The sequence below is a fragment of the Rhinoderma darwinii genome, chromosome 3 (genome assembly GCF_050947455.1).
Source record: "Rhinoderma darwinii isolate aRhiDar2 chromosome 3, aRhiDar2.hap1, whole genome shotgun sequence".
Lineage (NCBI taxonomy): Eukaryota > Metazoa > Chordata > Amphibia > Anura > Rhinodermatidae > Rhinoderma > Rhinoderma darwinii.
In genome coordinates, this window is record NC_134689.1 from 371,249,600 (window position 1) to 371,277,234 (window position 27,635).

Below are 27,635 nucleotides of genomic sequence, written 5' to 3' on the forward strand. Positions count from 1 at the left end.
TTGATATATTTGCACGTAGTTATTAGATTGGCCCTAAACTGTCTTTTTTCCAAACTAAATAACCCCACGTTTTATAATCTATTTAGGTTCTGCGGTCCAGCCAATACTTTAACCCCTTCCCGCTCCTTGACGTACTATTACGTCATGGCAGCTCTATCGTTCGCGCTCCATGCCGTAATAGTACGTCTTGCAGTTAGAACAGCGGTGCGCGCGCCCGGCGCGTTCATGCGCTGTGATAGCTGCTGTTTCTGACAGCAGGCTATCACGGCATAATGGGACGGGACCATTTACTATGGTCCCGCCTCGCCGATCGCCGCTATTGGCTAGTCAGTGAGTAACTAGCCAATAGCAGCGATCGGTCTCATTCAGCACAGCAGTGCTCGAGCCCGGCGTTCCTGAGCTGTGATAGCTGCTGTTTCTGACAGCATGCTATCACAGCATAATGGGCCGGGACCATTTACTATGGTCCCGCCTCGCCGATCGCCGCTATTGGCTAGTCAGTGAGTAACTAGCCAATAGCAGCGATCGGTCTCATTCAGCACAGCAGTGCTCGAGCCCGGCGTTCCTGAGCTGTGATAGCTGCTGTTTCTGACAGCATGCTATCACAGCATAATGGGCCGGGACCATTTACTATGGTCCCGCCTCGCCGATCGCCGCTATTGGCTAGTCAGTGAGTAACTAGCCAATAGCAGCGATCATTCTCGTCACTTCCTCTCTCTGACCTCACATCCTGCTGCAACCGCCCTGAACGCCCTGTTGGAGTTAGCGAGGCGTTGAGATCGGTTGTGAGCAGAGAGTCAGAGAGAAAAGAAGTGAAAAAAAGTGAAAAAAAGTTTCTAAAACAACGTTTTTTTTGCTTCCCACCACCCCATCCACTACCCACTCCTGTTCCCTTCCTCTTTGAGTTCTACCCACGTTTTTTGGTCAGTGATCTTCTATCACTGACCACTTTTCAGTCTTCAGGACCACATTTCTTGGTCCCTGGGGATTTTTTTTTCATTTTTTTCTATATAAAACATAAAACAAAAAAAAAAATATAAAAAGAAAAAAAAGAAACAAAAAAAAATAGTTAGTTTAGCCAATTTTGAAAATTTAACTGGTTAGTTTAGTATTAGCCCCTTCCCGCTCCTTGACGTACTATTACGTCATGGCAGCTCTATCGTTCGCGCTCCATGCCGTAATAGTACGTCTTGCAGTTAGAACAGCGGTGCGCGCGCCCGGCGCGTTCATGCGCTGTGATAGCTGCTGTTTCTGACAGCAGGCTATCACGGCATAATGGGACGGGACCATTTACTATGGTCCCGCCTCGCCGATCGCCGCTATTGGCTAGTCAGTGAGTAACTAGCCAATAGCAGCGATCGGTCTCATTCAGCACAGCAGTGCTCGAGCCCGGCGTTCCTGAGCTGTGATAGCTGCTGTTTCTGACAGCATGCTATCACAGCATAATGGGCCGGGACCATTTACTATGGTCCCGCCTCGCCGATCGCCGCTATTGGCTAGTCAGTGAGTAACTAGCCAATAGCAGCGATCGGTCTCATTCAGCACAGCAGTGCTCGAGCCCGGCGTTCCTGAGCTGTGATAGCTGCTGTTTCTGACAGCATGCTATCACAGCATAATGGGCCGGGACCATTTACTATGGTCCCGCCTCGCCGATCGCCGCTATTGGCTAGTCAGTGAGTAACTAGCCAATAGCAGCGATCATTCTCGTCACTTCCTCTCTCTGACCTCACATCCTGCTGCAACCGCCCTGAACGCCCTGTTGGAGTTAGCGAGGCGTTGAGATCGGTTGTGAGCAGAGAGTCAGAGAGAAAAGAAGTGAAAAAAAGTGAAAAAAAGTTTCTAAAACAACGTTTTTTTTGCTTCCCACCACCCCATCCACTACCCACTCCTGTTCCCTTCCTCTTTGAGTTCTACCCACGTTTTTTGGTCAGTGATCTCCTATCACTGACCACTTTTCAGTCTTCAGGACCACATTTCTTGGTCCCTGGGGATTTTTTTTTCATTTTTTTCTATATAAAACATAAAACAAAAAAAAAAATATAAAAAGAAAAAAAAGAAACAAAAAAAAATAGTTAGTTTAGCCAATTTTGAAAATTTAACTGGTTAGTTTAGTATTAGGGTTAGTTAGTGTCAGGGAACCGTCAAAAAGCGTAGTTAGGTATAGTGTCAGGGAATTTAGCGTCAGGAATCGGTCACCGTAGATAGGCTTAGCGTTAGGGATCCATCACCGTAGTTAGGTTTAGCGTCAGGGAAGCTCGGAATAATTAGATAGGTTTAGTGTCAGGCACCCGTCACCGTAGTTAGGTTTAGTGTCAGGGAAGCTTGAAATAATCTAGATAGGTTTAGTGTCAGGGAATCGTCGCCGTAGTTAGGTTTAGCGTTAGGGAAGTCCACATAAAATTTAGTTAGGTTTAGTGTTAGGAACCCTCGCCCTAGTTAGCTTTAGTGTCAGGGAAGTCCACTTGCTCTCTAAAAACAAAACACACATTTGTGCTAGTTGTGCTATCCTATTGCTCCCAGTTAGGGATTTATTTTTTTGCAGTATATAAATTTTGTCTTCGCACAACAAGCATGTCCCAACGGACATTTACTGCTGAAGAGGCGTATGCATTTCTGGCCTCCGACACAGACTCGTCGGATGGCGATACAGTATTTTATTTGTCTACCTCCTCATCCAGCGATGAAGAGGAGGGACCCCCTAGGAGACGCCCCAGGACCACCACCATAGTAGAAATCCCTGAGAGAAGTGACCCCACAACAAGTGATACCCCTGAGCGAAGTGACCCCATTTGGACACCCACACCAGACCATTATGAACCCCAAATCCCTGAGTACACGGGCAGCCCAGGCATCAAATTTAACACGGCAGGGTTCAGTGAGATGGACTTTTTCAAGTTCTTCTTCACTGATAACTTTATAGAGCTAATGGTCACCCAGACTAATTTATATGCCCAACAGTATATCACCAAGAACCCCAACTCATTTTATGCCCAATCCCAGAGGTGGACTCCTGTAAACGCAGCAGAGTTGGGCAAGTTCTGGGGACTGCTCTTGAACATGGGGCTTCTAAAAAAGCCATCCATTAGGACCTACTGGAGCACGGACATCCTATACCACACCCCGATGTACCGTATGGCCATGTCCAGGATGCGTTATGAGGCAATACTTCGCTTCCTACATTATGCCGATAATGAGCAGTGCCCACCCCGAGATGACCCCAGTTTTGACCGTTTATATAAACTGAGACCCCTATTAGACCATTTCAGTGCCCGGTTTGCCCAAGCATACACCCCCGAGAAGTGTATTTCCATTGATGAGTCCCTGGTACATTTTAAAGGGAGGCTTCAATTCCGCCAATACCTGCCAAGTAAGAGGGCAAGGTATGGCGTGAAGTTGTATAAGCTGTGCGAGAGTGCATCAGGGTATACATATAAATTCAGGATATATGAAGGGAAGGACAGCAGTATTCAGCCCCCAGAATGCCCCCCCTTACTGGGAATTAACGCAAAAATTGTGTGGGATTTGGTGCACCCACTGCTGGACCAGGGTTACCACCTCTACCTGGATAATTTTTATACCAGCGTCCCGCTCTTCAAGTGCCTCGCTTCCAGAAGGACTGCGGCATGCGGCACTGCTAGAAAAAATCTTAGAGGCCTCCCTAAAACACTGCTTGGGCAAACACTCAGAAGGGGTGAGAGCAGGGCACATTCTAGTAGCAACATATTGTGTGTCAAGTACAAGGACAAGAGAGATGTCCTTGTATTGACAACAATACATGGCCACACCAGTACCCATGTACCTGTACGAGGTACCAGTACAGAGACCCCCAAACCAGATTGCATCCTGGACTACAATAGGTACATGGGAGGGGTGGACTTGTCAGATCAAGTCCTGAAGCCCTACAGCGCTACGCGGAAATCGAGGGTGTGGTATAAGAAGCTGGCCGTGCACATCATACAGATGGCATTGTACAATGCGTACGTGCTACGTCGATGTGCAGGCCAGAGGGGAACTTTCCTGGAATTTCAAGAGGTGGTTATAAAGAACCTAATTTTTGGCGACCAGGAAGGAGGGGCACCCAGTACTTCTGGAAGCGAGGCCACACGCATCGTACCAGGGCAACACTTTCCAGGAGAAGTTCCCCAAACTGGCAAGAAGGGAAAAAGTCAAAAGAGGTGCAAAGTGTGCTATAAGAGGGGGATAAGGAAGGACACAACATACCAATGCGACACGTGTCCCGAAAAACCAGGGCTCTGTATGAAAGATTGTTTTAAAATTTACCATACATCCATTGATTTTTAATTTACCCTAATGCACTCCGCACAGCTTATCCCCCTCATCTTTCCCTTTTGAGCCCTGCCATGTGCCCAAGCAGCAAATAACAGCCACATGTAGGGTATTGCCGTACCCGGGAGAACCCACATTACAATTTATGGGGTGTATGTCTCCGGTGGCACATGCTGGGCACAATATATCGGACACTGAAATGGCATATATGTATAGGAAATTGCAAATCTCACTTTGCACCATCTACTGCGCATTACCTTTTACACAATAACTGTTGGGTCAAAATGCTCACTACACTCTAGATGAATGTCTTAAGGGGTGTAGTTTTTAAAATGGGGTCACTTCTCGGGGGTTTCAACTGTACTGGTACCTCAGGGGTTCTGCCTACATGACTTAGCACCAGAAAAGCTCCAGTAGGCTAAATGGTGGTCCTTCCCTTCTGAGCCCTGTCGTGTGCCCAGGCAGCTAATAACAGCCACATGTAGGGTATTGCCGTACCCGGGAGAACCCACATTACAATTTATGGGGTGTATGTCTCCAGTGGCACATGCTGGGCACAATATATCAGACACTGAAATGGCATATATGCATAGGAAATTGCAAATCTCACTTTGCACCATCTGCTGCGCATTACCTTTTACACAATAACTGTGGGGTCAAAATGCTCACTACACCACTAGATGAATGTCTTAAGGGGTGTAGTTTTTAAAATGGGGTCACTTCTCGGGGGTTTCAACTGTACTGGTACCTCAGGGGTTCTGCCTACATGACTTAGCACCAGAAAAGCTCCAGTAGGCTAAATGGTGGTCCTTCCCTTCTGAGCCCTGTCGTGTGCCCAGGCAGCTAATAACAGCCACATGTAGGGTATTGCCGTACCCGGGAGAACCCACATTACAATTTATGGGGTGTATGTCTCCAGTGGCACATGCTGGGCACAATATATCAGACACTGAAATGGCATATATGCATAGGAAATTGCAAATCTCACTTTGCACCATCTGCTGCGCATTACCTTTTACACAATAACTGTGGGGTCAAAATGCTCACTACACCACTAGATGAATGTCTTAAGGGGTGTAGTTTTTAAAATGGGGTCACTTCTCGGGGGTTTCAACTGTACTGGTACCTCAGGGGTTCTGCCTACATGACTTAGCACCAGAAAAGCTCCAGTAGGCTAAATGGTGGTCCTTCCCTTCTGAGCCCTGTCGTGTGCCCAGGCAGCTAATAACAGCCACATGTAGGGTATTGCCGTACCCGGGAGAACCCACATTACAATTTATGGGGTGTATGTCTCCAGTGGCACATGCTGGGCACAATATATCAGACACTGAAATGGCATATATGCATAGGAAATTGCAAATCTCACTTTGCACCATCTGCTGCGCATTACCTTTTACACAATAACTGTGGGGTCAAAATGCTCACTACACCACTAGATGAATGTCTTAAGGGGTGTAGTTTTTAAAATGGGGTCACTTCTCGGGGGTTTCAACTGTACTGGTACCTCAGGGGTTCTGCCTACATGACTTAGCACCAGAAAAGCTCCAGTAGGCTAAATGGTGGTCCTTCCCTTCTGAGCCCTGTCGTGTGCCCAGGCAGCTAATAACAGCCACATGTAGGGTATTGCCGTACCCGGGAGAACCCACATTACAATTTATGGGGTGTATGTCTCCAGTGGCACATGCTGGGCACAATATATCAGACACTGAAATGGCATATATGCATAGGAAATTGCAAATCTCACTTTGCACCATCTGCTGCGCATTACCTTTTACACAATAACTGTGGGGTCAAAATGCTCACTACACCACTAGATGAATGTCTTAAGGGGTGTAGTTTTTAAAATGGGGTCACTTCTCGGGGGTTTCAACTGTACTGGTACCTCAGGGGTTCTGCCTACATGACTTAGCACCAGAAAAGCTCCAGTAGGCTAAATGGTGGTCCTTCCCTTCTGAGCCCTGTCGTGTGCCCAGGCAGCTAATAACAGCCACATGTAGGGTATTGCCGTACCCGGGAGAACCCACATTACAATTTATGGGGTGTATGTCTCCAGTGGCACATGCTGGGCACAATATATCAGACACTGAAATGGCATATATGCATAGGAAATTGCAAATCTCACTTTGCACCATCTGCTGCGCATTACCTTTTACACAATAACTGTGGGGTCAAAATGCTCACTACACCACTAGATGAATGTCTTAAGGGGTGTAGTTTTTAAAATGGGGTCACTTCTCGGGGGTTTCAACTGTACTGGTACCTCAGGGGTTCTGCCTACATGACTTAGCACCAGAAAAGCTCCAGTAGGCTAAATGGTGGTCCTTCCCTTCTGAGCCCTGTCGTGTGCCCAGGCAGCTAATAACAGCCACATGTAGGGTATTGCCGTACCCGGGAGAACCCACATTACAATTTATGGGGTGTATGTCTCCAGTGGCACATGCTGGGCACAATATATCAGACACTGAAATGGCATATATGCATAGGAAATTGCAAATCTCACTTTGCACCATCTGCTGCGCATTACCTTTTACACAATAACTGTGGGGTCAAAATGCTCACTACACCACTAGATGAATGTCTTAAGGGGTGTAGTTTTTAAAATGGGGTCACTTCTCGGGGGTTTCAACTGTACTGGTACCTCAGGGGTTCTGCCTACATGACTTAGCACCAGAAAAGCTCCAGTAGGCTAAATGGTGGTCCTTCCCTTCTGAGCCCTGTCGTGTGCCCAGGCAGCTAATAACAGCCACATGTAGGGTATTGCCGTACCCGGGAGAACCCACATTACAATTTATGGGGTGTATGTCTCCAGTGGCACATGCTGGGCACAATATATCAGACACTGAAATGGCATATATGCATAGGAAATTGCAAATCTCACTTTGCACCATCTGCTGCGCATTACCTTTTACACAATAACTGTGGGGTCAAAATGCTCACTACACCACTAGATGAATGTCTTAAGGGGTGTAGTTTTTAAAATGGGGTCACTTCTCGGGGGTTTCAACTGTACTGGTACCTCAGGGGTTCTGCCTACATGACTTAGCACCAGAAAAGCTCCAGTAGGCTAAATGGTGGTCCTTCCCTTCTGAGCCCTGTCGTGTGCCCAGGCAGCTAATAACAGCCACATGTAGGGTATTGCCGTACCCGGGAGAACCCACATTACAATTTATGGGGTGTATGTCTCCAGTGGCACATGCTGGGCACAATATATCAGACACTGAAATGGCATATATGCATAGGAAATTGCAAATCTCACTTTGCACCATCTGCTGCGCATTACCTTTTACACAATAACTGTGGGGTCAAAATGCTCACTACACCACTAGATGAATGTCTTAAGGGGTGTAGTTTTTAAAATGGGGTCACTTCTCGGGGGTTTCAACTGTACTGGTACCTCAGGGGTTCTGCCTACATGACTTAGCACCAGAAAAGCTCCAGTAGGCTAAATGGTGGTCCTTCCCTTCTGAGCCCTGTCGTGTGCCCAGGCAGCTAATAACAGCCACATGTAGGGTATTGCCGTACCCGGGAGAACCCACATTACAATTTATGGGGTGTATGTCTCCAGTGGCACATGCTGGGCACAATATATCAGACACTGAAATGGCATATATGCATAGGAAATTGCAAATCTCACTTTGCACCATCTGCTGCGCATTACCTTTTACACAATAACTGTGGGGTCAAAATGCTCACTACACCACTAGATGAATGTCTTAAGGGGTGTAGTTTTTAAAATGGGGTCACTTCTCGGGGGTTTCAACTGTACTGGTACCTCAGGGGTTCTGCCTACATGACTTAGCACCAGAAAAGCTCCAGTAGGCTAAATGGTGGTCCTTCCCTTCTGAGCCCTGTCGTGTGCCCAGGCAGCTAATAACAGCCACATGTAGGGTATTGCCGTACCCGGGAGAACCCACATTACAATTTATGGGGTGTATGTCTCCAGTGGCACATGCTGGGCACAATATATCAGACACTGAAATGGCATATATGCATAGGAAATTGCAAATCTCACTTTGCACCATCTGCTGCGCATTACCTTTTACACAATAACTGTGGGGTCAAAATGCTCACTACACCACTAGATGAATGTCTTAAGGGGTGTAGTTTTTAAAATGGGGTCACTTCTCGGGGGTTTCAACTGTACTGGTACCTCAGGGGTTCTGCCTACATGACTTAGCACCAGAAAAGCTCCAGTAGGCTAAATGGTGGTCCTTCCCTTCTGAGCCCTGTCGTGTGCCCAGGCAGCTAATAACAGCCACATGTAGGGTATTGCCGTACCCGGGAGAACCCACATTACAATTTATGGGGTGTATGTCTCCAGTGGCACATGCTGGGCACAATATATCAGACACTGAAATGGCATATATGCATAGGAAATTGCAAATCTCACTTTGCACCATCTGCTGCGCATTACCTTTTACACAATAACTGTGGGGTCAAAATGCTCACTACACCACTAGATGAATGTCTTAAGGGGTGTAGTTTTTAAAATGGGGTCACTTCTCGGGGGTTTCAACTGTACTGGTACCTCAGGGGTTCTGCCTACATGACTTAGCACCAGAAAAGCTCCAGTAGGCTAAATGGTGGTCCTTCCCTTCTGAGCCCTGTCGTGTGCCCAGGCAGCTAATAACAGCCACATGTAGGGTATTGCCGTACCCGGGAGAACCCACATTACAATTTATGGGGTGTATGTCTCCAGTGGCACATGCTGGGCACAATATATCAGACACTGAAATGGCATATATGCATAGGAAATTGCAAATCTCACTTTGCACCATCTGCTGCGCATTACCTTTTACACAATAACTGTGGGGTCAAAATGCTCACTACACCACTAGATGAATGTCTTAAGGGGTGTAGTTTTTAAAATGGGGTCACTTCTCGGGGGTTTCAACTGTACTGGTACCTCAGGGGTTCTGCCTACATGACTTAGCACCAGAAAAGCTCCAGTAGGCTAAATGGTGGTCCTTCCCTTCTGAGCCCTGTCGTGTGCCCAGGCAGCTAATAACAGCCACATGTAGGGTATTGCCGTACCCGGGAGAACCCACATTACAATTTATGGGGTGTATGTCTCCAGTGGCACATGCTGGGCACAATATATCAGACACTGAAATGGCATATATGCATAGGAAATTGCAAATCTCACTTTGCACCATCTGCTGCGCATTACCTTTTACACAATAACTGTGGGGTCAAAATGCTCACTACACCACTAGATGAATGTCTTAAGGGGTGTAGTTTTTAAAATGGGGTCACTTCTCGGGGGTTTCAACTGTACTGGTACCTCAGGGGTTCTGCCTACATGACTTAGCACCAGAAAAGCTCCAGTAGGCTAAATGGTGGTCCTTCCCTTCTGAGCCCTGTCGTGTGCCCAGGCAGCTAATAACAGCCACATGTAGGGTATTGCCGTACCCGGGAGAACCCACATTACAATTTATGGGGTGTATGTCTCCAGTGGCACATGCTGGGCACAATATATCAGACACTGAAATGGCATATATGCATAGGAAATTGCAAATCTCACTTTGCACCATCTGCTGCGCATTACCTTTTACACAATAACTGTGGGGTCAAAATGCTCACTACACCACTAGATGAATGTCTTAAGGGGTGTAGTTTTTAAAATGGGGTCACTTCTCGGGGGTTTTAACTGTACTGGTACCTCAGGGGCTTCTGCCTACATGACTTAGCACAAGAAAAGCTCCAGTAGGCCAAATGGTGGTCCTTTCCTTCTGAGTCCTGCCATGGGCCCAAACATCAGTTTATCACCACAAATGGGGTATTGCCGCACTCAGGACAAATTGGGCAACAAAATGGGGTGTTTTATTCCTTGTGAAAATAAGAAATTTTGAACAAAAATTACATCTTAATGGAAAAAAATATCATTTTTTTAATTCACAGCCCAATTCAAATAGGTGCTGTGAAAAAACGGTGTGGTCAAAATGATAACAACAACCATAAATGAATTCCTTGAGGGGTCTAGTTTCCAAAATGGGGTCACTTCTGGTGGGTTTCCATTGCTTTCATACCTCAACACCTCTTCAAACCTGGCATGCTGCCTAAAATATATTCTAATAAAAAAGAGGCCTCAAAATGCACTAGGTGCTCCTTTGTTTCTGAGGCTTGTGTTTTATTCCACGAGCGCACTAGAGCCACATGTGGGACATTTCTAAAAACTGCAGAATCTGGACAATACATATTTAGTAGTATTTCTCTGGTAAAATCTTCTGTGTTACAGAAAAAAATGGAATAATATTGAAATTCAGCAAGAAAAATGAAATTTGCAAATTTCACCTCCACATTGCTTTAATTCCTGTGAAATGCCTGAAGGGTTAAAAAACTTTCTAAATGCTGTTTTGAATACTTTGAGGGGTCTAGTTTTTAAAATGGGGTGTTTTATGGGGGTTTCTAATACATAGGCCCCTCAAAGCCACTTCAGAACTCAAGAGGTACCTTAAAAAAAAGGCTTTTGAAATTTTCTTAAAAATATGAGAAATTGCTGTTTATGTTCTAAGCCTTGTAACGTCCAAGAAAAATAAAAGAATGTTAAAAAAACGATGCCAATCTAAAGTAGACATATGGGAAATGTGAACTAGTAACTATTTTGGGTGGTATAACCGTCTGTTTTACAAGCAGATGCATTTAAATTCTGAAAAATGCAATTTTTTCAAAATTTTCTCTAAATTTTGCAATTTTTCACCAATAAACACTGAATATATCGACCAAATTTTACCACGAACATGAAGCCCAAAGTGTCACGAGAAAACAATCTCAGAATCGCTTGGATAGGTTTAAGCATTCCGACGTTATTACCACATAAAGTGAAATATGTCAGATTTGAAAAATGGGCTCTGAGCCTTAAGGCCCAAACTAGGCTGCGTCCTTAAGGGGTTAATATATTTTTGTCGCCCACCTGTGCTCCAGTTCTGTTATGTCCTTCTTATACACAGTTACAAAGTATTCAATGTGTGGTCTGACTAGTGTTCTTGTCATGTGCATCTATGTCTCTTTTGATGTATCCTTTTTTTTTTTTTGCCTTGACAGCAGCTGCCTGACACTGGCTGCTAAAGTAAAGTCCACCAATATCCCCATGTTCCTTTCAGCGGCAGTTACTGGTGTTTTACTTTTTAATACATAATTGTAAAATTCGTTTTCCTGTCCTATAATTTACTTTTATCTACATTATATTTCATTTGTCACTTCTGTGTCTATTACCTTACAGAGCTAAAGTGAAGTTTACCTTTAAATATATTTAGTTATTAACAATCCCGCTAATACGGAAGTGATTAGTTACTACTTGCACATATATGCACACACACGCATATACACAGTTTCTACGTAAATAGCTTTTTTCCGTCCTGTTTCTCACGTTTGACAGTTTTTTTTAATTCTTCTCAATTTCCTCCAGATCTTATCAGATTACAGCCACTAAATAAGCTGCTATTTTTGGATCTGTTATTGCTATTTTTAGCAGTGCACGTGGTCGGTGTTAAAAAGTACACCCATTCAAATAGGTTATGTGTTCTCAACTGTATGGAGACAAGGGGAGGCTGAGCCTCTGCTGGACCGCAGTCTTGCATGTGGCTCCTGCGGCTTCCAGACACATGTCCTGTTCTATAAAAACTCTCTCTCCTATTTTAATTGTAGAATCGGGTCAACCACGCTACACTGCCTGGTGACTGGAACAATCGTTCTTCTTTGCACCTTTACTTATGGTTTATTAATGCAGAGATTTGTTCTTTCTGGCCATGAATACTTTGAACTAATTATTATTATGAAATATTATTTAGTGTTACTAAACATAGTGGCATGTCAGAAGTTTTGATTGGTGGGGGACCAATCACTGAGATCGCCACCGATCGTTAAAACAATGCGGGAGAAGCGCTCGGGTGAGCACAGTGCCGTTTTGTTTCTGATCGGCTTTCCTTGGAAAACTAAGCGAACGGTGTACGGACTCATAAACTTTCTATTGAGCCCGTAAACATGCTCAGAGGAAAGCCGATCAGAAACAAAGCAGCACAGCACTCGCCTAATCAATTCTGCTGCTTTGTTTTAGCGATCAGTGTGGGTCTCTGTGTTCGGACCCCAAAACTTCTAACATGTCACTATGACACGTCCAAAAGTTTTTTAAAAGTTTAGTTACCCTTTACAGGTGTTATCCACTTGAAAACGCTTTCTAATTTCGAAACTCATTCACTGTCATATTGATGTTTAGGATGTCTGCAATCAGGGGGAACCTCATTATTAATATTTAGACTGAACACTCCTTGAAATCAGTGGGTGTCCATAACATTCTTTGTCTTTAGTCAATGTCCTTAGTTCTAGCAGTAAATTAAGCTCCTGGCTTTAGGGGATAAAGCGGTCTGGGCTGCCCCCCGGACAAATAAGAGGTTGTGTGCTGTAAGGGACTGTATCTTTAGAAAATTACCTATTGTTTAAATCAAGTTTTGACTTTGAACCAATTTTTTTTTTTTTTGGTGATGTTTATTTTCTAATTTTGATTAATGCCTTTTATATAAAAATAAAATTCTGAAATCTTGCAGTTTTCGCCACTGAGCCTCACAATAGGCTGACACTTCCTCCTCGCCCTCTCAGCTTAGTGACCTCTGCACAGGTCACAAAGCATGCCCACAACAGTCTCCAATAGAAGTAATCGCTAAACGTATACATGTCCATGTGGCTGCTGTAAAGCAAATCTCTGAATACAGGCAAGATGGCTTCCCTCATAATCATGTACAAAAAGTTAAAAATCCCATTACCAAATAATTTTTTTAAAATAAAAATTAATGTTTTTGCTTAATAAAGGGATGTGTAATCAGTTTCTGGTAGAGTCAGTAGAAATGTACCAACTCCAACTCTGTCTTTAAAGGGGTTGTCCACCTTCTGACAACTGATGACCTATCCACTGGATAGGTCATCAGTATGTCATCAGTGCGGGTCCGACACCCGGACCCCGCACAGATTAGCCGCTCCGGTGGCCTGCGGGCACCAGATGTTGTGGCACATAATGCTACGTAGGGAGACCGGAAGCAGTTAGCTCCGTACATAGCATAGCGGCCGTGCTGCAGGACTGCAGGTCTGCTCCTATTCACTTGAATAGGAGCAGAGCTGCAGCTCGGCCGCTATTCCGTGGCCGGAGCTAACAGCTTCCGGCTTGTATGTCCGGTGCACGGAGGCACCGGACTAGCTGATCTGTGCGGGGCCTGAGTGTCAGACCCTCACGGATCATGTACTGATGACCTATCCGGTGGATAGGTCATCAGATGTCAGAAGCTGGAAAACCCCTTTAAAATAAACATATTAAATATATAATGTATAGTGTGCTACATATTTAGTCACAGGAATTTGGAAGAATTCAGAAATTGTATTCCAATAAATATATTTTATGTTCTATCTAAGTAGCCTGATTATTTACATGATGCTGATGAACATCCTGATGTTACTATTTTACAACAGGAAATTTTGTTTTTACAAATTATTATACATGAGCCATTTATGAAGGAGATGGAGTCGGACAGTGGAAACATAGAGGAGTCGGAGTCTCAATTTTGGCCTCCTGACTGCACATATGACAGATTAGGGTCCATGTATGAAAACTAGTCTAAGACTGGGACGAGATGGGTGTCTCTACTGTGAGACTTGAAGAAACACGTGATTTGCTTCTGACAAACCGCTCAGAAATCTTTCTCTACTTTTCAGTGGAAATTGTCTTTCTTGAGGTGCGGAGCTGTAATGGCCATGTTGCTGCAGTACTCGCATCCTGCTGCAGCTGTCACAGATATCTATTGAGGTGCACTCTTTTAATGAATTGCAGTGGGGTGTGGTATCTTTCTCATGTTTTATCCCACTATCTAGCCTGCAACCACACATATAATTAGTCATAAATTGTGGCACTCACCCAGCTTAAAGGGGTATTCCCATCTTAGACATTTATTTTCGCAGTATATGCCATAAATGTCTAATAGAAGCGGGTCACACCTCCGGGACCTACAGCTATCTTCTGAATGGGGGTCACCCGATTTGTCCCAATGTGGCCGCAAGCGGAGAGTCCGTGCAGAGCTGGCCGGGATTTCTGGGAACAGCCATTCTGGCTGCGCAACACTGTTTCTGTAACTCACAAAGAAGTGAATGTATTGAGAAGTGGCGGGATGAGGTCAGGGGATCTCCTATTGGGAGATAGGTGTGGGTCCCAGAGGTGGGAACCACATCTATCAGATTTTTTTGGCATATCCTGTACATATGCCATAAATGATTAATGTCCCACAGCACACTCTTTTGCTTCTCAAACAAAACTACACTTACAATTGGAAAGAGGTCTCCCTGACTTATTTAGGGAGTCCAACTCACCCCCTCGTACACATCAGTTGACAATGCCAATTTCCCTCCTCTCTTTGTAGAACTGCGTAGACTTATGGCCAGGTGGGGTTCTCTCCACATGTCCTTTTTCAGACTCATTGCAGCGGTCAAAATGACCCTGCTCCCTAAACTCTTATATTTCTTTGAGACTCTACCAGTGGCAGTTCCCATGGGGGAGTTGAGGGCATTGCAGTCTTCCATCCTCAGGTTCATATGGCACTCCCTCCTTAGTCCTAAAGTGCAGACGCCAATCACAGATCTCTGTGCTGAAGACCTGGCCAATTATTTTAAAGTTAAAATTGACAACATCCGGCATGATATTCTCTCCCAGTCCCCTAGTAACATCGATCCCCTTCCCTCCCGCACTCCCTCTTCTTCACTCTCAGCATTTGACCCAATAACTGAAGAAGAAGTCTCGAGGCTCCTCTCTTCTTCTCGTCCTACTACCTGCCCTAGTGATCCTGTCCCCTCACACCTCCTCCAGTCCCTCTCCCCAGCTGTCACTAGTCACCTGACTAAAATATTTAACCTCTCTCTTTCCTCTGGTATCTTTCCCTCCGCTTTTAAACATGCCATTATAAACCCATTACTGAAAAAAACAACTCTTGACCCATCCAGCGCTGCTAACTACCGACCAGTCTCTAATCTGCCCTTCATCTCCAAACTCCTGGAACGCTTGGTCTACTCTCGCCTTATCGGCTATCTCTCTGCTAACTCCATTCTTGACCCCTTACAATCTGGTTTCTGCACTCTACACTCCACAGAAACTGCCCTTACTAAAGTCTCAAATGATCTCTTGGTGGCTAAATCGGATGGTAAATCCTCTCTCCTTATTCTTTTGGATCTCTCTGCAGCCTTTGACACTGTAGACCACAAACTCTTACTTAACATGCTCCACTCTATTGGCCTCAAGGACGCGGCTCTCTCTTGGTTTTCCTCCTATCTCTCTGACCGCTCGTTCAGTGTGTCATTTGCTGGTTCCACTTCTTCTCCTCTTCCCCTTGCTATCTGGGTTCATCAGGGATCAGTCCTAGGTCCGCTGCTCTTTTCTCTCTACACAGCTCCTATTGGACAAACCATCAGCAGATTTGGCTTCCAGTACCATCTCTACGCTGATGACACCCAATTATATACCTCTTCCCGTGACATCACCCCTGCTCTAATACAGAACACCAGTGATTGTCTGTCCGCTGTCTCTAACATCATGTCCTCTCTCTATCTGAAACTGAATCTTTCTAAAACTGAGCTCCTTGTGTTCCCACCATCTACTAACCTCCCTAAACCTGATGTCTCCATCTCTGTGTGTGGCACTACCATAACTCCTAAGCAGCACGCCCGCTGTTTCGGGGTTATTTTTGACTCAGATCTTTCCTTTACTCCTCACATACAATCACTTTCACGCTCCTGTCATTTTCACCTCAAAAAACATCTCCAGAATCCGCTCTTTTCTTACGGAGGAAACCGCCAAAACTCTCATTGTTGCTCTGATTCACTCTCGTCTTGACTACTGTAACTCATTACTAGTCGGTCTTCCCCTCACTAAACTCTCCCCTCTCCAATCTATCCTCAATGCAGCAGCCAGGCTCATCTTTATGACCAACCGCTACACCAACGCCTCTAATCTGTGCCAGTCACTGCACTGGTTGCCCATCCCCTTCCGAATAAAATTCAAACTTATTACTCTCACCCACAAAGCTTTCGACAGTGCTGCACCTCCTTACATCTCCTCCCTCATCTCTGTCTACCACCCTACTCGGGCTCTACGTTCTGCCAACGACCTTAGATTAAAATCCTCCATAATCCGAACCTCCCACTCCCGTCTCCAAGATTTCTCTCGTGCTGCACCCGTCCTCTGGAATGCGCTACCCCAGACAATCCGATTAATTCCCAATATCCACAGTTTTAAACGTGCCCTGAAAACACATCTATTTAGACAGGCCTATAACATTCCCTAATCTGACTCCTTTCCATGGCCCTCCTTTTAGATCAGTCATCAGAATAAGATTCCCTCACTCTCCTTCTCTTCATGTCCGCCATACACGGATACTGGCTGGTGACCGGCTCATGCAGCTTTATGTTACCACCACATGTGTATAAAAATGGCCGGACCATTGTACAGAACAAACACTGTTACACTTTGTGTCTCCCTTATTTCCTCATAGATTGTAAGCTCTTGCGAGCAGGGTCCTCCCTCCTCAGGTTTGAATTGTAAATTAACTTTGCGACTATGTAATGTCTGATATTGTTTGTTTCATGTCCCCTCTAAATTGTAAAGTGCTGCGTAATATGTTGGCGCTATATAAATAAAGATTATTATTATTATTATTATTATTATTAGACATAGAATCCCGAAATCTGTTTTATTGTCTAGTCGATCTGCTGGGGGTTGTCTGTCCCTGACGTTGTGAAGTTTTACCGGGCGCCCCATCTCTGTCGCATTCCCTGTTGGGTGTCCCTTCGGGCATACACCAAGTGGACTGATATAGAGAAATTGTGGATGGCACCTGTTCATCCTAACTCTCTGTTATGGGGCGACCCGCTGGCCTTGCCTTCTTCGTCTCTTCTGGGTCCCATGCGCTTTCAGAGAGAAGTTTGGGAAGCCTCCAAAAGGCGCTTTCACTTGGCGTCAGATTGTCCACCATTGACCTCAGTTCTATATACTTCTACTATTCCAGGGGGTACTACTTCCGGAATGGTTGGATTGTGGACTGGGGCAGAGGTGTTCCACCTGGCCGATACGGTTGATCCTCATACGCTAGATCTTCACCTGTTTTCTTATTTCCAACAGCATCATAACATCCCCTCTTCTACATTTTTCCACTATCTTCAAATTAGACATTACATGCAACAAACCTTCGGATCCACTCGGATCACTACACCTACCAGCTTTGGAAAACTTTGTCGCCATACTACCACTACTAAGGGGCTTATGTCCGCCATTTACACAATACTACTCTCTCCAGATAATTCCTCTTCTCCTATGCATAGATATATGTCAAAATGGGAAACCATGTTGGATAAATCCATCCCTTTCTCGCTGTGGCAGATCATATGGTCACAAGCAGCTAAAACTTCCCCTTGTACAACATACAAAGAAAATCAATATAGAATCCTTATGTTCTGGCATCATACCGAGCCTTCTAGCATAGCTTCAATCCGAGTATCCCGTCGGATTGTTGGCGATGTCGAGATTAGAGGGGAGACCTGTTCCATATCTTTTGGGGCTGCACCCTGGTGCAACAGTTTTGGCTGGAGGTTAGGAATTTGGCGGTGTTACAGCAGGATATTCCTCTAGACCCTCTTCATTATCTATTGAATGTCTCTCCTAGGTTATTGGAGAAGCCTTCAGCTCGACTTTTCTGTCACTGTCTTACTGCTGCTAAAACTTTGATTTCTTGGAAACGGAGACAAACTACACCTCCCTCTAACACCGATTTACTGACTAGGATTAGGGAAATTCACACTATGGAACATATGATGGCCTCACTTGACAACACGCTGGACAGATTTAAAGTAGTTTGGGACCCTTGGGATAAGTATTGGCTGCCGATATCTCTGAATTAGACCTTTGGCTGATCATTTTTGTTTTCTTCTCCCCCCCCCCCCCCCCTTTGTCTTTCTCCCTGTGTCTTGTCTGATTGGATTTTCTAATAGTGTTTTGAAATTAATAATTTCTTATTGGTACTAATTGAATTTTTGAAATGTGAATTTCAGTTGTTTTCTATGTCTAACTGTTGAACAATGTCAAATGGATTGTATGGCCTGCCCATACGTCTTTATGTCTTGTGTGTATTTTGAAAAACTTTTCAATAAAAATACAGTTGAAACGATATGCCATAAATGTTCAGATGGGAATAACCCTTTCAGTTTCTTTGTTTTATTTTCAAAGGGCAGATCTCATAGTGGTACTAACCCATTATGATGTCTGCCCTTTAAAAATAAAACAGAGCAACTTGAGCTTGGTGAGTGCCACAATTTCTTTTCTTCCGGATATGTAAAGGACTAGTTGTTTATGTGGGGCACCATCCATTTGGGCAAAAGTCCCACATACTACTAAAAAATGCAAACACATTGGACTTCTGAAAAGGCAGGACAATGCCCAGCAGCCAGATGGCCAATGCGCTGAGAAATTTGCTGCTGTTTTGGGTTACGGTCACAGTTGGTTCTTTGCGTTCGCCGTGTTTGAATAATCGCTACTTGTAAATGGGCTTTGTGGTATGATTTTCTATCGGATACGGATGATCAGTTGGACAGTTTGTGAACAAAATGCATAGAGAAGGCAGATAGAGGTATTGTCATAGAAGGAGAGCGGCTCTCGCTCTGGGGAACCACTTACACCATTGCTTTACACAGACAGACCATTGATTTTTAGTGGACGCCATGAGGGTAGCCGTTTATTATCTCGGTATTAACAGTGGATCATTGGGGGTCTGAGCATGGGGTCAACATACAAGAAGTTGTCCAAACTGGACTAAACCAAAGCTTAGAAATACATGAGAGATGTAGAAGAAGCAGCCAAGCACACAGATCTACTGGAGCAGACCCTGTGCTGCGTATGACAAGCGCACACTGCGTAATTGTGCTTTCCTGAAATAGTAACGCATTGATCGGCCTCTGGGGAGCACATCTCTGGAGCCTAATGTTAGCGACCACGGCTTCAGCAGGGTGTCGGCATTATCCTGACAGTGAGTATGTGCAGACACTGTCGGGCATACACTGGTATTGATTGCTCTAATATCTATTACGTGCTGCCCAAGAACTGCAGATAAGGGGGTATTACTTCCTACATCTGATTGATTTATATTCAGCATTTATTTATAGGGTTTGTCTCTACACTGCCTCAAGAGCTGATTAACTGGGCACTGACTGATAGCACTAACCCACTACTACTGCAGGATAAATCCAAAGCACCGACTGTACATCAGGGCCCAGGAGCTTTAGGTTACTCTGGATACAGCTCCTATACTTGTCTACCAGCATAAGTGGATCAGATTCCCAATGACAGAAACAAAACATTTACACCTCTCTTCTTTTGGATCTGATCACAGGTACATGGCCTGTTACAATACAGCTAGGGTGTTGTACAGGGGTGTAACTAGGAAAGACTGGGCCCCATAGCAAACTTTTGACTGGGGCCCCCCCTCCCCTAGGTATCACACAACCCCCCCTTGTAGATAGTGACTCCCTGTAGATTCCGCCACACAGAGCGCCCCTGTAGATAGCGCCATACAGCCTCCCTGTTGATAGCGCCATACAGCCCCCCTATAGATAACGCCATACATCCCCCTGTAGATAACGCCATACGCGCCCCTGTAGATAACGCCATACAGCGCCCCTGTAGATAACGCCATACAGCGCCCCTGTAGATAACGCCATAGAGACTCCCCACTACAGATAACGCCATACAGCCCCCCCTGTAGATAACGCCATACAGCCCCAAACCCCCCCTGTAGATAACACCATACAGCCCCGTCTGTAGATAACGCCATACAGCCCGCCCTGTAGAAAAATGCCATACAGCCCCAAACCCCCCTGTAGATAACGCCATACAGCCCCAAACCCCCCTGTAGATAACGCCATACAGCCCGCCCTGTAGGTAACGCCATACAGTCCCACCCCCCCACCCCCAAAAAAAACGGCCTATAGTTTGTCCTACAAAAGAGATGGATCCCCTATCCACAGGATAGGGGATACATGTGTGATTGCTGGCAGCGATAAGGAGAATGGGGGACCGCAAGTCCCCTGAAGTTCTCCATGACAAACCTCGGACTTCCGGCGTCTGCGCAGTTCAATAAAAATGAAAGGAGCGCTGGTCACGCATGCACACAAGCGCGACCGGTGCACAATTCATTTCTATGGAGCTGCTGACACAGACCCCGGAAGTCCGAGGTTTGTCATGGAGAACTTTGGGGTACTTTCAGTCGCCTATTCTCCTTAGCGCTGCCAGCGATCCCACATGTATCCCCTATTCTGTGGATAGGGGATGCATGTCTTTTGTAGGAACAAGCCCTTCAGTGGCATCGCGCTGTAGCAGCCATAGCAGCTGCTAGCGGAGCCACCGGCCATTGGGGGGGGGGGGCTGTGCCGGCGTGCGGCGCGGGCCCCCTCATGCTGTGGGCCCCGTAGCAGCCGCTACGGCTGCTACAGCGGTAGTTACGCCACTGAACTAAGACAACTCTTGTGTGCCATCAACAGTTCTTATCGTAGTTACATTCTAGTGGAACAAAAGCACCATCCACATCAATGCCCACATCTTAATTGCCACAATTATACTCCGGAGAGTGATTTGGCCCACAAAATGTACTAAGAAGATATCTGAACTTCTAGTGTCAGACTGTCGTAAATTAAACGCTCTGACGGATGATATTTACATAATCCTAAATGGCTTTCACAAGAGAAACATGGGCCATTTAACTTTTTCTTTTTTAGATATAAATGTCAAATAAGTGTTTTGGATAGAAGGTCCACTATAACATTATTGTTTTCTGCAAATAAATTATTCCGGACTTGTCATATACCACGCCATCAAATATAATTCCCCCTGTAGGGAACGCCATACAGCCCCAACCCCCCAAAAAAATCCGACCTATAGCTATAGTGTGTCCTACAAAAGACAGGTATCCCCTATCCACAGGATAGGGGATACATGTCTGATCGCTGGCAGCGATAGGGAGAACGGGGGACCGAAAGTCCCCTGAAGTTCTCCATGACTAACCACTGACTTCCGGCGTCTGCGCAGCTCAATAAAAATGAAAGGAGCGCTGGTCACGCATGCGCACAAGCGCGACCGGCGCTCCATTAATTTCTACGGAGCTGCCGACACAGACCCCGGAAGTCCGAGGTTTGTGATGGAGAACTTCAGGGGACTTTCGGTCCCCCGTTCTCCCTATCAATGCCAGCGATCACACATGTATCCCCTGTCCTGTGGATAGGGGATGCATGTCTTTTGTTTAATGGCGGAGCGGGGAGATACCTCCCTGCTCTGCCGTAGTGTTCAGTGGCGTCGCGCTTATGCCGCGGGCCCTGTAGCAGCCGCTACGGCTGCTACAGCGCTAGTTACGCCACTGGTGTTGTAGCAGGATTGCTACTACAGAGAGAGAAAAGGATTTATCTCCCCAATGTATGCAAATATGCACTTGTAACACAACCAGAAAGCAAAGGTCCTTTTACACGTGCCAATTATCAGGCAAACGAGTGTTCACAGAACGCTCGATCATCGACTGATCATATAGTTTATGTAGCCAAAAATATTATCTTGTCGGCAGCACATTTCCCTGTGTAAACAGGGAGACGGGCTTCCAACATGATAGAAATGTATGGGGGCGAGAAATCAGAGTAACGGTCCTCATTTTTAACTCCTTGTGAAAGAAGCAATTGAGCGCCGATCAATGAGCCGATTTGTTGATCGGCACTCATCTACATTGCCCACGTCGGCCCGTGTAAGAAGACCCTAAGGGCTTCTCCACACGTAACGAAATTGCTTCGTATTTTCTGTCTGCAATTTTGGACGGAAAATATGCAGTATAATACAGTAGCAGCAAAGTGGGCGTGGTTTAAGGAATGTCGTCCATGCGCTGCGGAAAAATTCCATCCAGATATTCACCTACGGTTCGTAATATTATTTCCGCAGCATGTCAACTATTGCTTCAGAAAGTGGACTGATGTCCTGCATAAAAAAAAAAATCTATGAGGAACAACCATTTAGCAGCAAACTACAATGCACTGCGTAATTTGCTGCGGAAATGATGCAGAATTTCTTACAGGAGGTGGAAATGACATCACAGGAAGAAGAAATATCACCATCTCCATTTATTTAACAGCCCTTGAAAAAAGGCAACAAATAACCGTAACTAAAAATCTTCACTACCCGCAGTAAAAACGCATCAACTAGAAGAGGATTGTCTGCTAGTCGATGCATAAATGCTGTGGAAATTCTCTGCAGCAAATCCGTTACACGGGGACAAGCCCTAAGTGTTGGCAGGGAGAGAGCAAATTCTCGAAGCCAGAATTAGTGGAAAGCCCTGGTACGAGGGCCCGGTTGTTGGAGTGGTAAGGGAAGGAAAGGCCCCACTACACTAAGACCGTTCTAATAGACCCTTACTGGTGGTAGATAGCGAACTGTATGGACATTTGACCACATTGACTCATAGTAGGCATAGATTTTATTGTGTATTTTTCTGACTTCAAAATGTGCCAAATTTATTGAGACGCGCGATACTTAAAATAAATTTTCTGCTAATCATTCCAGTAATCTCCTTTACTTAAACTGGCATACGATACCCCAGTCTTAATAAATGTGGGTCATTGTGCTTGGCAGTAGGGATGCTGCATGTTTAGATCGTGCCAGGTATAGGACTTTTGCTTGTGTTTTCCATGTGTTTATTTTCCCCAGAAAACTCTCCGTTGTTTACTGAATTTTCTTTTGGACCTGCTGCTGTGAATTCATCTACCCCTGGAGACGGTGGTCCCATAATCCTATAGCGCAGAATAGCGCACCGCAGCTACAGCACAACAAAACCACATGTAAATACATGTACTCTGTGCTGAAGTTTTACTATGATTGCAATTTTCTGAAGCTTTTACTGCAATTGTGGAAAAACTGTGGCAAAAACGTCATATATTTACATGCCGTTTTGCCATGGCGCAGTAATGGTCTGGCTCTGTGGCAGCATTCAGTGTGAATCCTTGTCAGATCTCTCTGATGTAATGAGCCATGCACCTTTGTGAAAAACAACCTACTGTATATTTGCTGAAACTGGGAAACCCTCTTTAGACCTGCTTCACGCACTAAAAAACGCCATGAAGTCTGCACCAAAGAAGTGGCCTTTTTTTGGTGCAGTTTTTGATGGAAGGGGGTAGCATTGAGGGCAGTGTGTGGCATTATCTACAGACGGAAGTGTGTGGCAAAAAATTTACAAACGAAATTCATACGTTTTTAAAAAAAACAAAAAATGGGTCAAAATCGGGAGTTAAAAACAGAAACACGGCCCGGATCGGAAACGGAATAGATGCAAAACGGCTGAGAAAAACGGACCAAAACGGCAGTTCTTATCGTCCAACACTCGGACCCTGTTGTGTGACTACATAACTCAGCATGGCACAAAACTGATAAATTTTTTGCAGCGGTGCATCGTATTGCAACAAGAAATTAAGTGACATGCGGCCCCTTCAAGCAGCTGATCGGCAGGGGTGCCGAGAGTTGGACCCCCACCGATCAGATATTGATAGCCTATTCTGAGGACAGGCCATTGATTTTTATTTCACCACACAACTCCTATAACTTAGAAGTCCTTAATAGAGTATTTGGATAGAGTATTTAGATCTACGGTGATGATTGTGTATTTATATGCAGGTGTGTGACACCCGGTGGAGCCTGGAGTCCCCTCTCGCACGCGTAGTATGCAAAGAATCAGGATGTGGAGCTCCAAATGCTACATGGACCCTGAAGTCTTCACCAAAGGACTCTTATGGAGCTGTCCAAGGCATAGAATGTGAAGGTTTGTGTGGAATACAATAACCTCTTCCTGTTATTAGATTTACTTCAATAATCATGATGATACAGACACTAATCACATTGCAAAGTTGGAGAAAATGTGTTTTTCTGTATTTTTTTTCTATGATCACAGGAAATGAGTCCAATGTGAACGAGTGTGAGAGTAGAGGAGAAGCCGTGCAGGTATGTGATCCCCAGAGCATTGCTGTGGTCTCCTGTAGCCAGAACTTCAGCGACTTTGCAGGTAACAACCAATGTATGTGTCTCATGATGATATTGTGGGATTTACGACCTTATAGGTTCAAGTGGAACATCACTGGTATGTGAACAGTCCGGGGTGGGCACAGGACGCATCACCTTTCACTACTGGAAGGGGCATCCCTGACCTCAATGGCACTCCAAGCTTGCACCCCTGAACCCACAATTAGTACCCAAAACTATAGAAAGGCATCAGTGCAGGGTATGGCGGGCTCCATTACTTCATCTGTGTATTGAATATAGGGGGAAGTCCCAATGAAATCCTCATTATCTGTAGTTGTGTGACTTATTTGACAAAAAATACCATAAATGTTAATTTCCCATAGAAATAGAACATTTCCTGTAGACACCCCTAGTCATAAGGCGCAACTTTTTTTTGTTATTTCAAACTATTTGACCATATTTATCCCATCATTCCTTCCTCTTAGGAAGAACAAAATTACAGAAAACCCAATGGTATAAGCAACTTTTGCCCAAACTTTTCACTGGAAAATCCAGTCTAGTTGTGGTTCCAAGTTAATTGTACTGATTTTATGATGGAAATTATGTTACTCTCATTTTATTTTCAGCATCAGATCTTTTTTTTATATTTAGTGTATAATGATAACATCATATAAGTGACAGTAATAGAACAAATGCTGTGTATGGAGGTCAGCAGCCATTAGTACGTGCGGCTTTGGTTGCGCACTATAATAGACATCATGTGCCCTTTGACCTATAGTCGAACTGGAACGTGAATCATATATACTGTCTTCCCAGCATGGGGAGATGTAAATTGTCCTCCTGTAGTCAGAAGACATTTTATGGCTTCTTCATAACAATAAGGCTTATAGATTTCCAAGAAAAAATTATCCATGAGTTACAATTTATTTTTTTTGTCCGCTACTAGGATACAACAAAGCAATGTCACTAGTGGCAAGTGAATCACTGGGCTTCATGCTGTTTCAATCACCACACCATAGCTGTATAGGAGGCCTGGACCTGCTGGTAGGCTTACATTATGTTGTACCGGCAATTGCCTGGGGTCCCGCAGCCAGTACAGCTGAAACAGCTCACCCAACTGCAGTGGGATTATGGCTTGCTGCCAATGGGCCAGCAGCAATGCCCCTGTAAAGCCCTTTTGTAACTCTTCCTCCCCATGGCATGAGAATCTCCACTATTCAAGGATAGACAGCGCATGCTAATATCTGTAAGGCCTAGACTATAGAATGAAGATAAATAATGTGTTTGTTCTTTTTTATGTTTTTAGTATTGCAGCTGTTTATTTTTAAAAACATCCCTGGGGTGGCTATTTCGAAGAAACACATACCCTTCCTGTATTGTCTGTATAGGTGGGATGAATGGGAATTAATTGACAGAGAAATGTCATGAACTATTACAGTACAGCCCCCCAGAGACTATGGAGTTAGTGGGGAGACGTATACAGATCTTTCTGTGTCTATAGTGTTGCTATCTTGCCTTATCCAGCAGTACAATAAAACGGTTACCAAATAAGGGATAAACTACAGGTGTGGAAAAGTCTGCCTCTGTCGATGGCAGGTCGCGTTAATATACTAAAGATGATTGTCTTGCCAAAGTTTTTGTATGTGCTGGGACACATGGATGCATTGGTGCCTAAACGTTTCTTCAAAATAATAAACTCGCTGTTTGCGCCGTTTGTATGGGGGGGGGAGATCTAAACTCAAGCTTTCTACTCTTCAGAGACCTAAAGATGAGGCGGGGGCTACGTTACCAGATGTTTTTTTATATTATCTGGCGGGTCAGCTCAGGTATTTGGTATCTTGGGTCTCCCCCCTAACGACTAATGCTGAGTGTCATCTAGCTCGGGTCCTGGGCCTGAAAAGCCTGTGGCCGGTATTGGAACCGCATGATTTTGGACATCGCTCTCTGTTACCCTTGCATAAGTTGGCCAGACGTGTCTGGCAACAGGTTAGAGATCTACTGGGGTTTGTTGGGGTGGTGGCGGAGAGTCCGCTGTGGGATAATTCGAGTTTTTCTCATCTACATGGGCTATTGGGGAAGAACTATTGGTCCTCTAGAGATGTAAATACTCTGTCACAACTGCTAACGGGGGACTGTTCTGTCATGGCGGTGAGTGAGATTCGTGCGGCTTTTAATATACCACCGTGGGATGAGTTATACTGTATACAGCTTCATCATGCTCTACTAGCACAATTCCCACTGAACTCCACAAACTTCTCTAGCTATGACTTGGTGGTGAGGTTGGGTACTCAGTTTACGCGTTTATTCCTTTCTACTAGATGCTAAATTGCGACTGGAACCCCTAGCGGCTGAGGATAGGTGGCGAGAACTTATTCCACAACTTACAGCTGAGGACTGGAGGGAGGCTCAGGGGTCCCACTTGCTGGTTTCACCCGCTGCTAATAATAAACTGGTGCAACTGTTCATCATCCACCAATGTTATTTAACACCCATAAGACTATACCGTATGGGACGGATGGCATCCTCACAATGTCATAGGTGCGGGGAGGATAGGGCTGATTTTATTCATTTGATGTGGGGATGTCACTAGATCCTTAGCTTTTGGGAGGAGGTGGTCGCATTATTGACGGCAGTGATGGGGAAGACGATACCTCGCAGGCCGGAGGTGTGTTTGTTGGGACTGCTTTCAGAGGAGCAGTGGTCGATATACGAGAGGACCTTTCTTAGGGAATCACTCTTTATGGCAAGGAAGGCGGTGGCCATAAGGTGGATGGCGGATAGGGCACCAACAGTGGCGCAGTGGCGTAAATTGATCAATGACATACTTCCCTTTGAAAAAGTAGTGTATAAACACCGGGGGAAGCCGGCTAAATTCGATTTGATCTGCGGTGGCTGGTGCTCATCGAATCTCACTCACTGTACAGTCCAAGGGTTATCTGCTGCTCTGACTCATGCTGGGGGTGGAAGTGGGTAAGGGACTCCTGTGGATGGCGCACATCCACGTGTTCTTTTTCCTTGCCGTACGGTATGATTGGTGCTTAACTGAAGGCTATTGGAATGTAGGCACGTATTTCTTGTATTAGAATAAACGTTTCATTATATTGTTTTGATCTATTTGTACTATGCATACGTGGTCTGCGTACCACGGTCCGGCTCAGTGTGTACCTTCGAGTACGCTTGTTTATGTGTATCGATTCTTCTGATATATGTACTGATGGTTGTATACTGTTATCCTGATGTATGTGATGAATTGACTCTGACAGTTTATTTTCAATAAAACGAGTTTAAAAAAAAAAAC

The 27,635-nt window shown here is 45.0% G+C and overlaps 1 protein-coding gene across 3 annotated transcripts in view; it reads left to right on the top strand.

Annotated features, from left to right (window-relative positions):
* LOC142750005 (CD5 antigen-like) overlaps window positions 1–27,635 on the top strand; it is a 54,715-nt gene that overhangs the window by 16,141 nt on the left and 10,939 nt on the right. For all 3 annotated transcript variants that reach the window (XM_075858690.1, XM_075858692.1, XM_075858691.1), the window contains exons 3-4: window positions 23,996–24,140; window positions 24,270–24,380. In XM_075858690.1, the coding sequence (XP_075714805.1) occupies window positions 23,996–24,140; window positions 24,270–24,380 (256 nt within the window). The remainder of the gene's footprint in view (window positions 1–23,995; window positions 24,141–24,269; window positions 24,381–27,635) is intronic.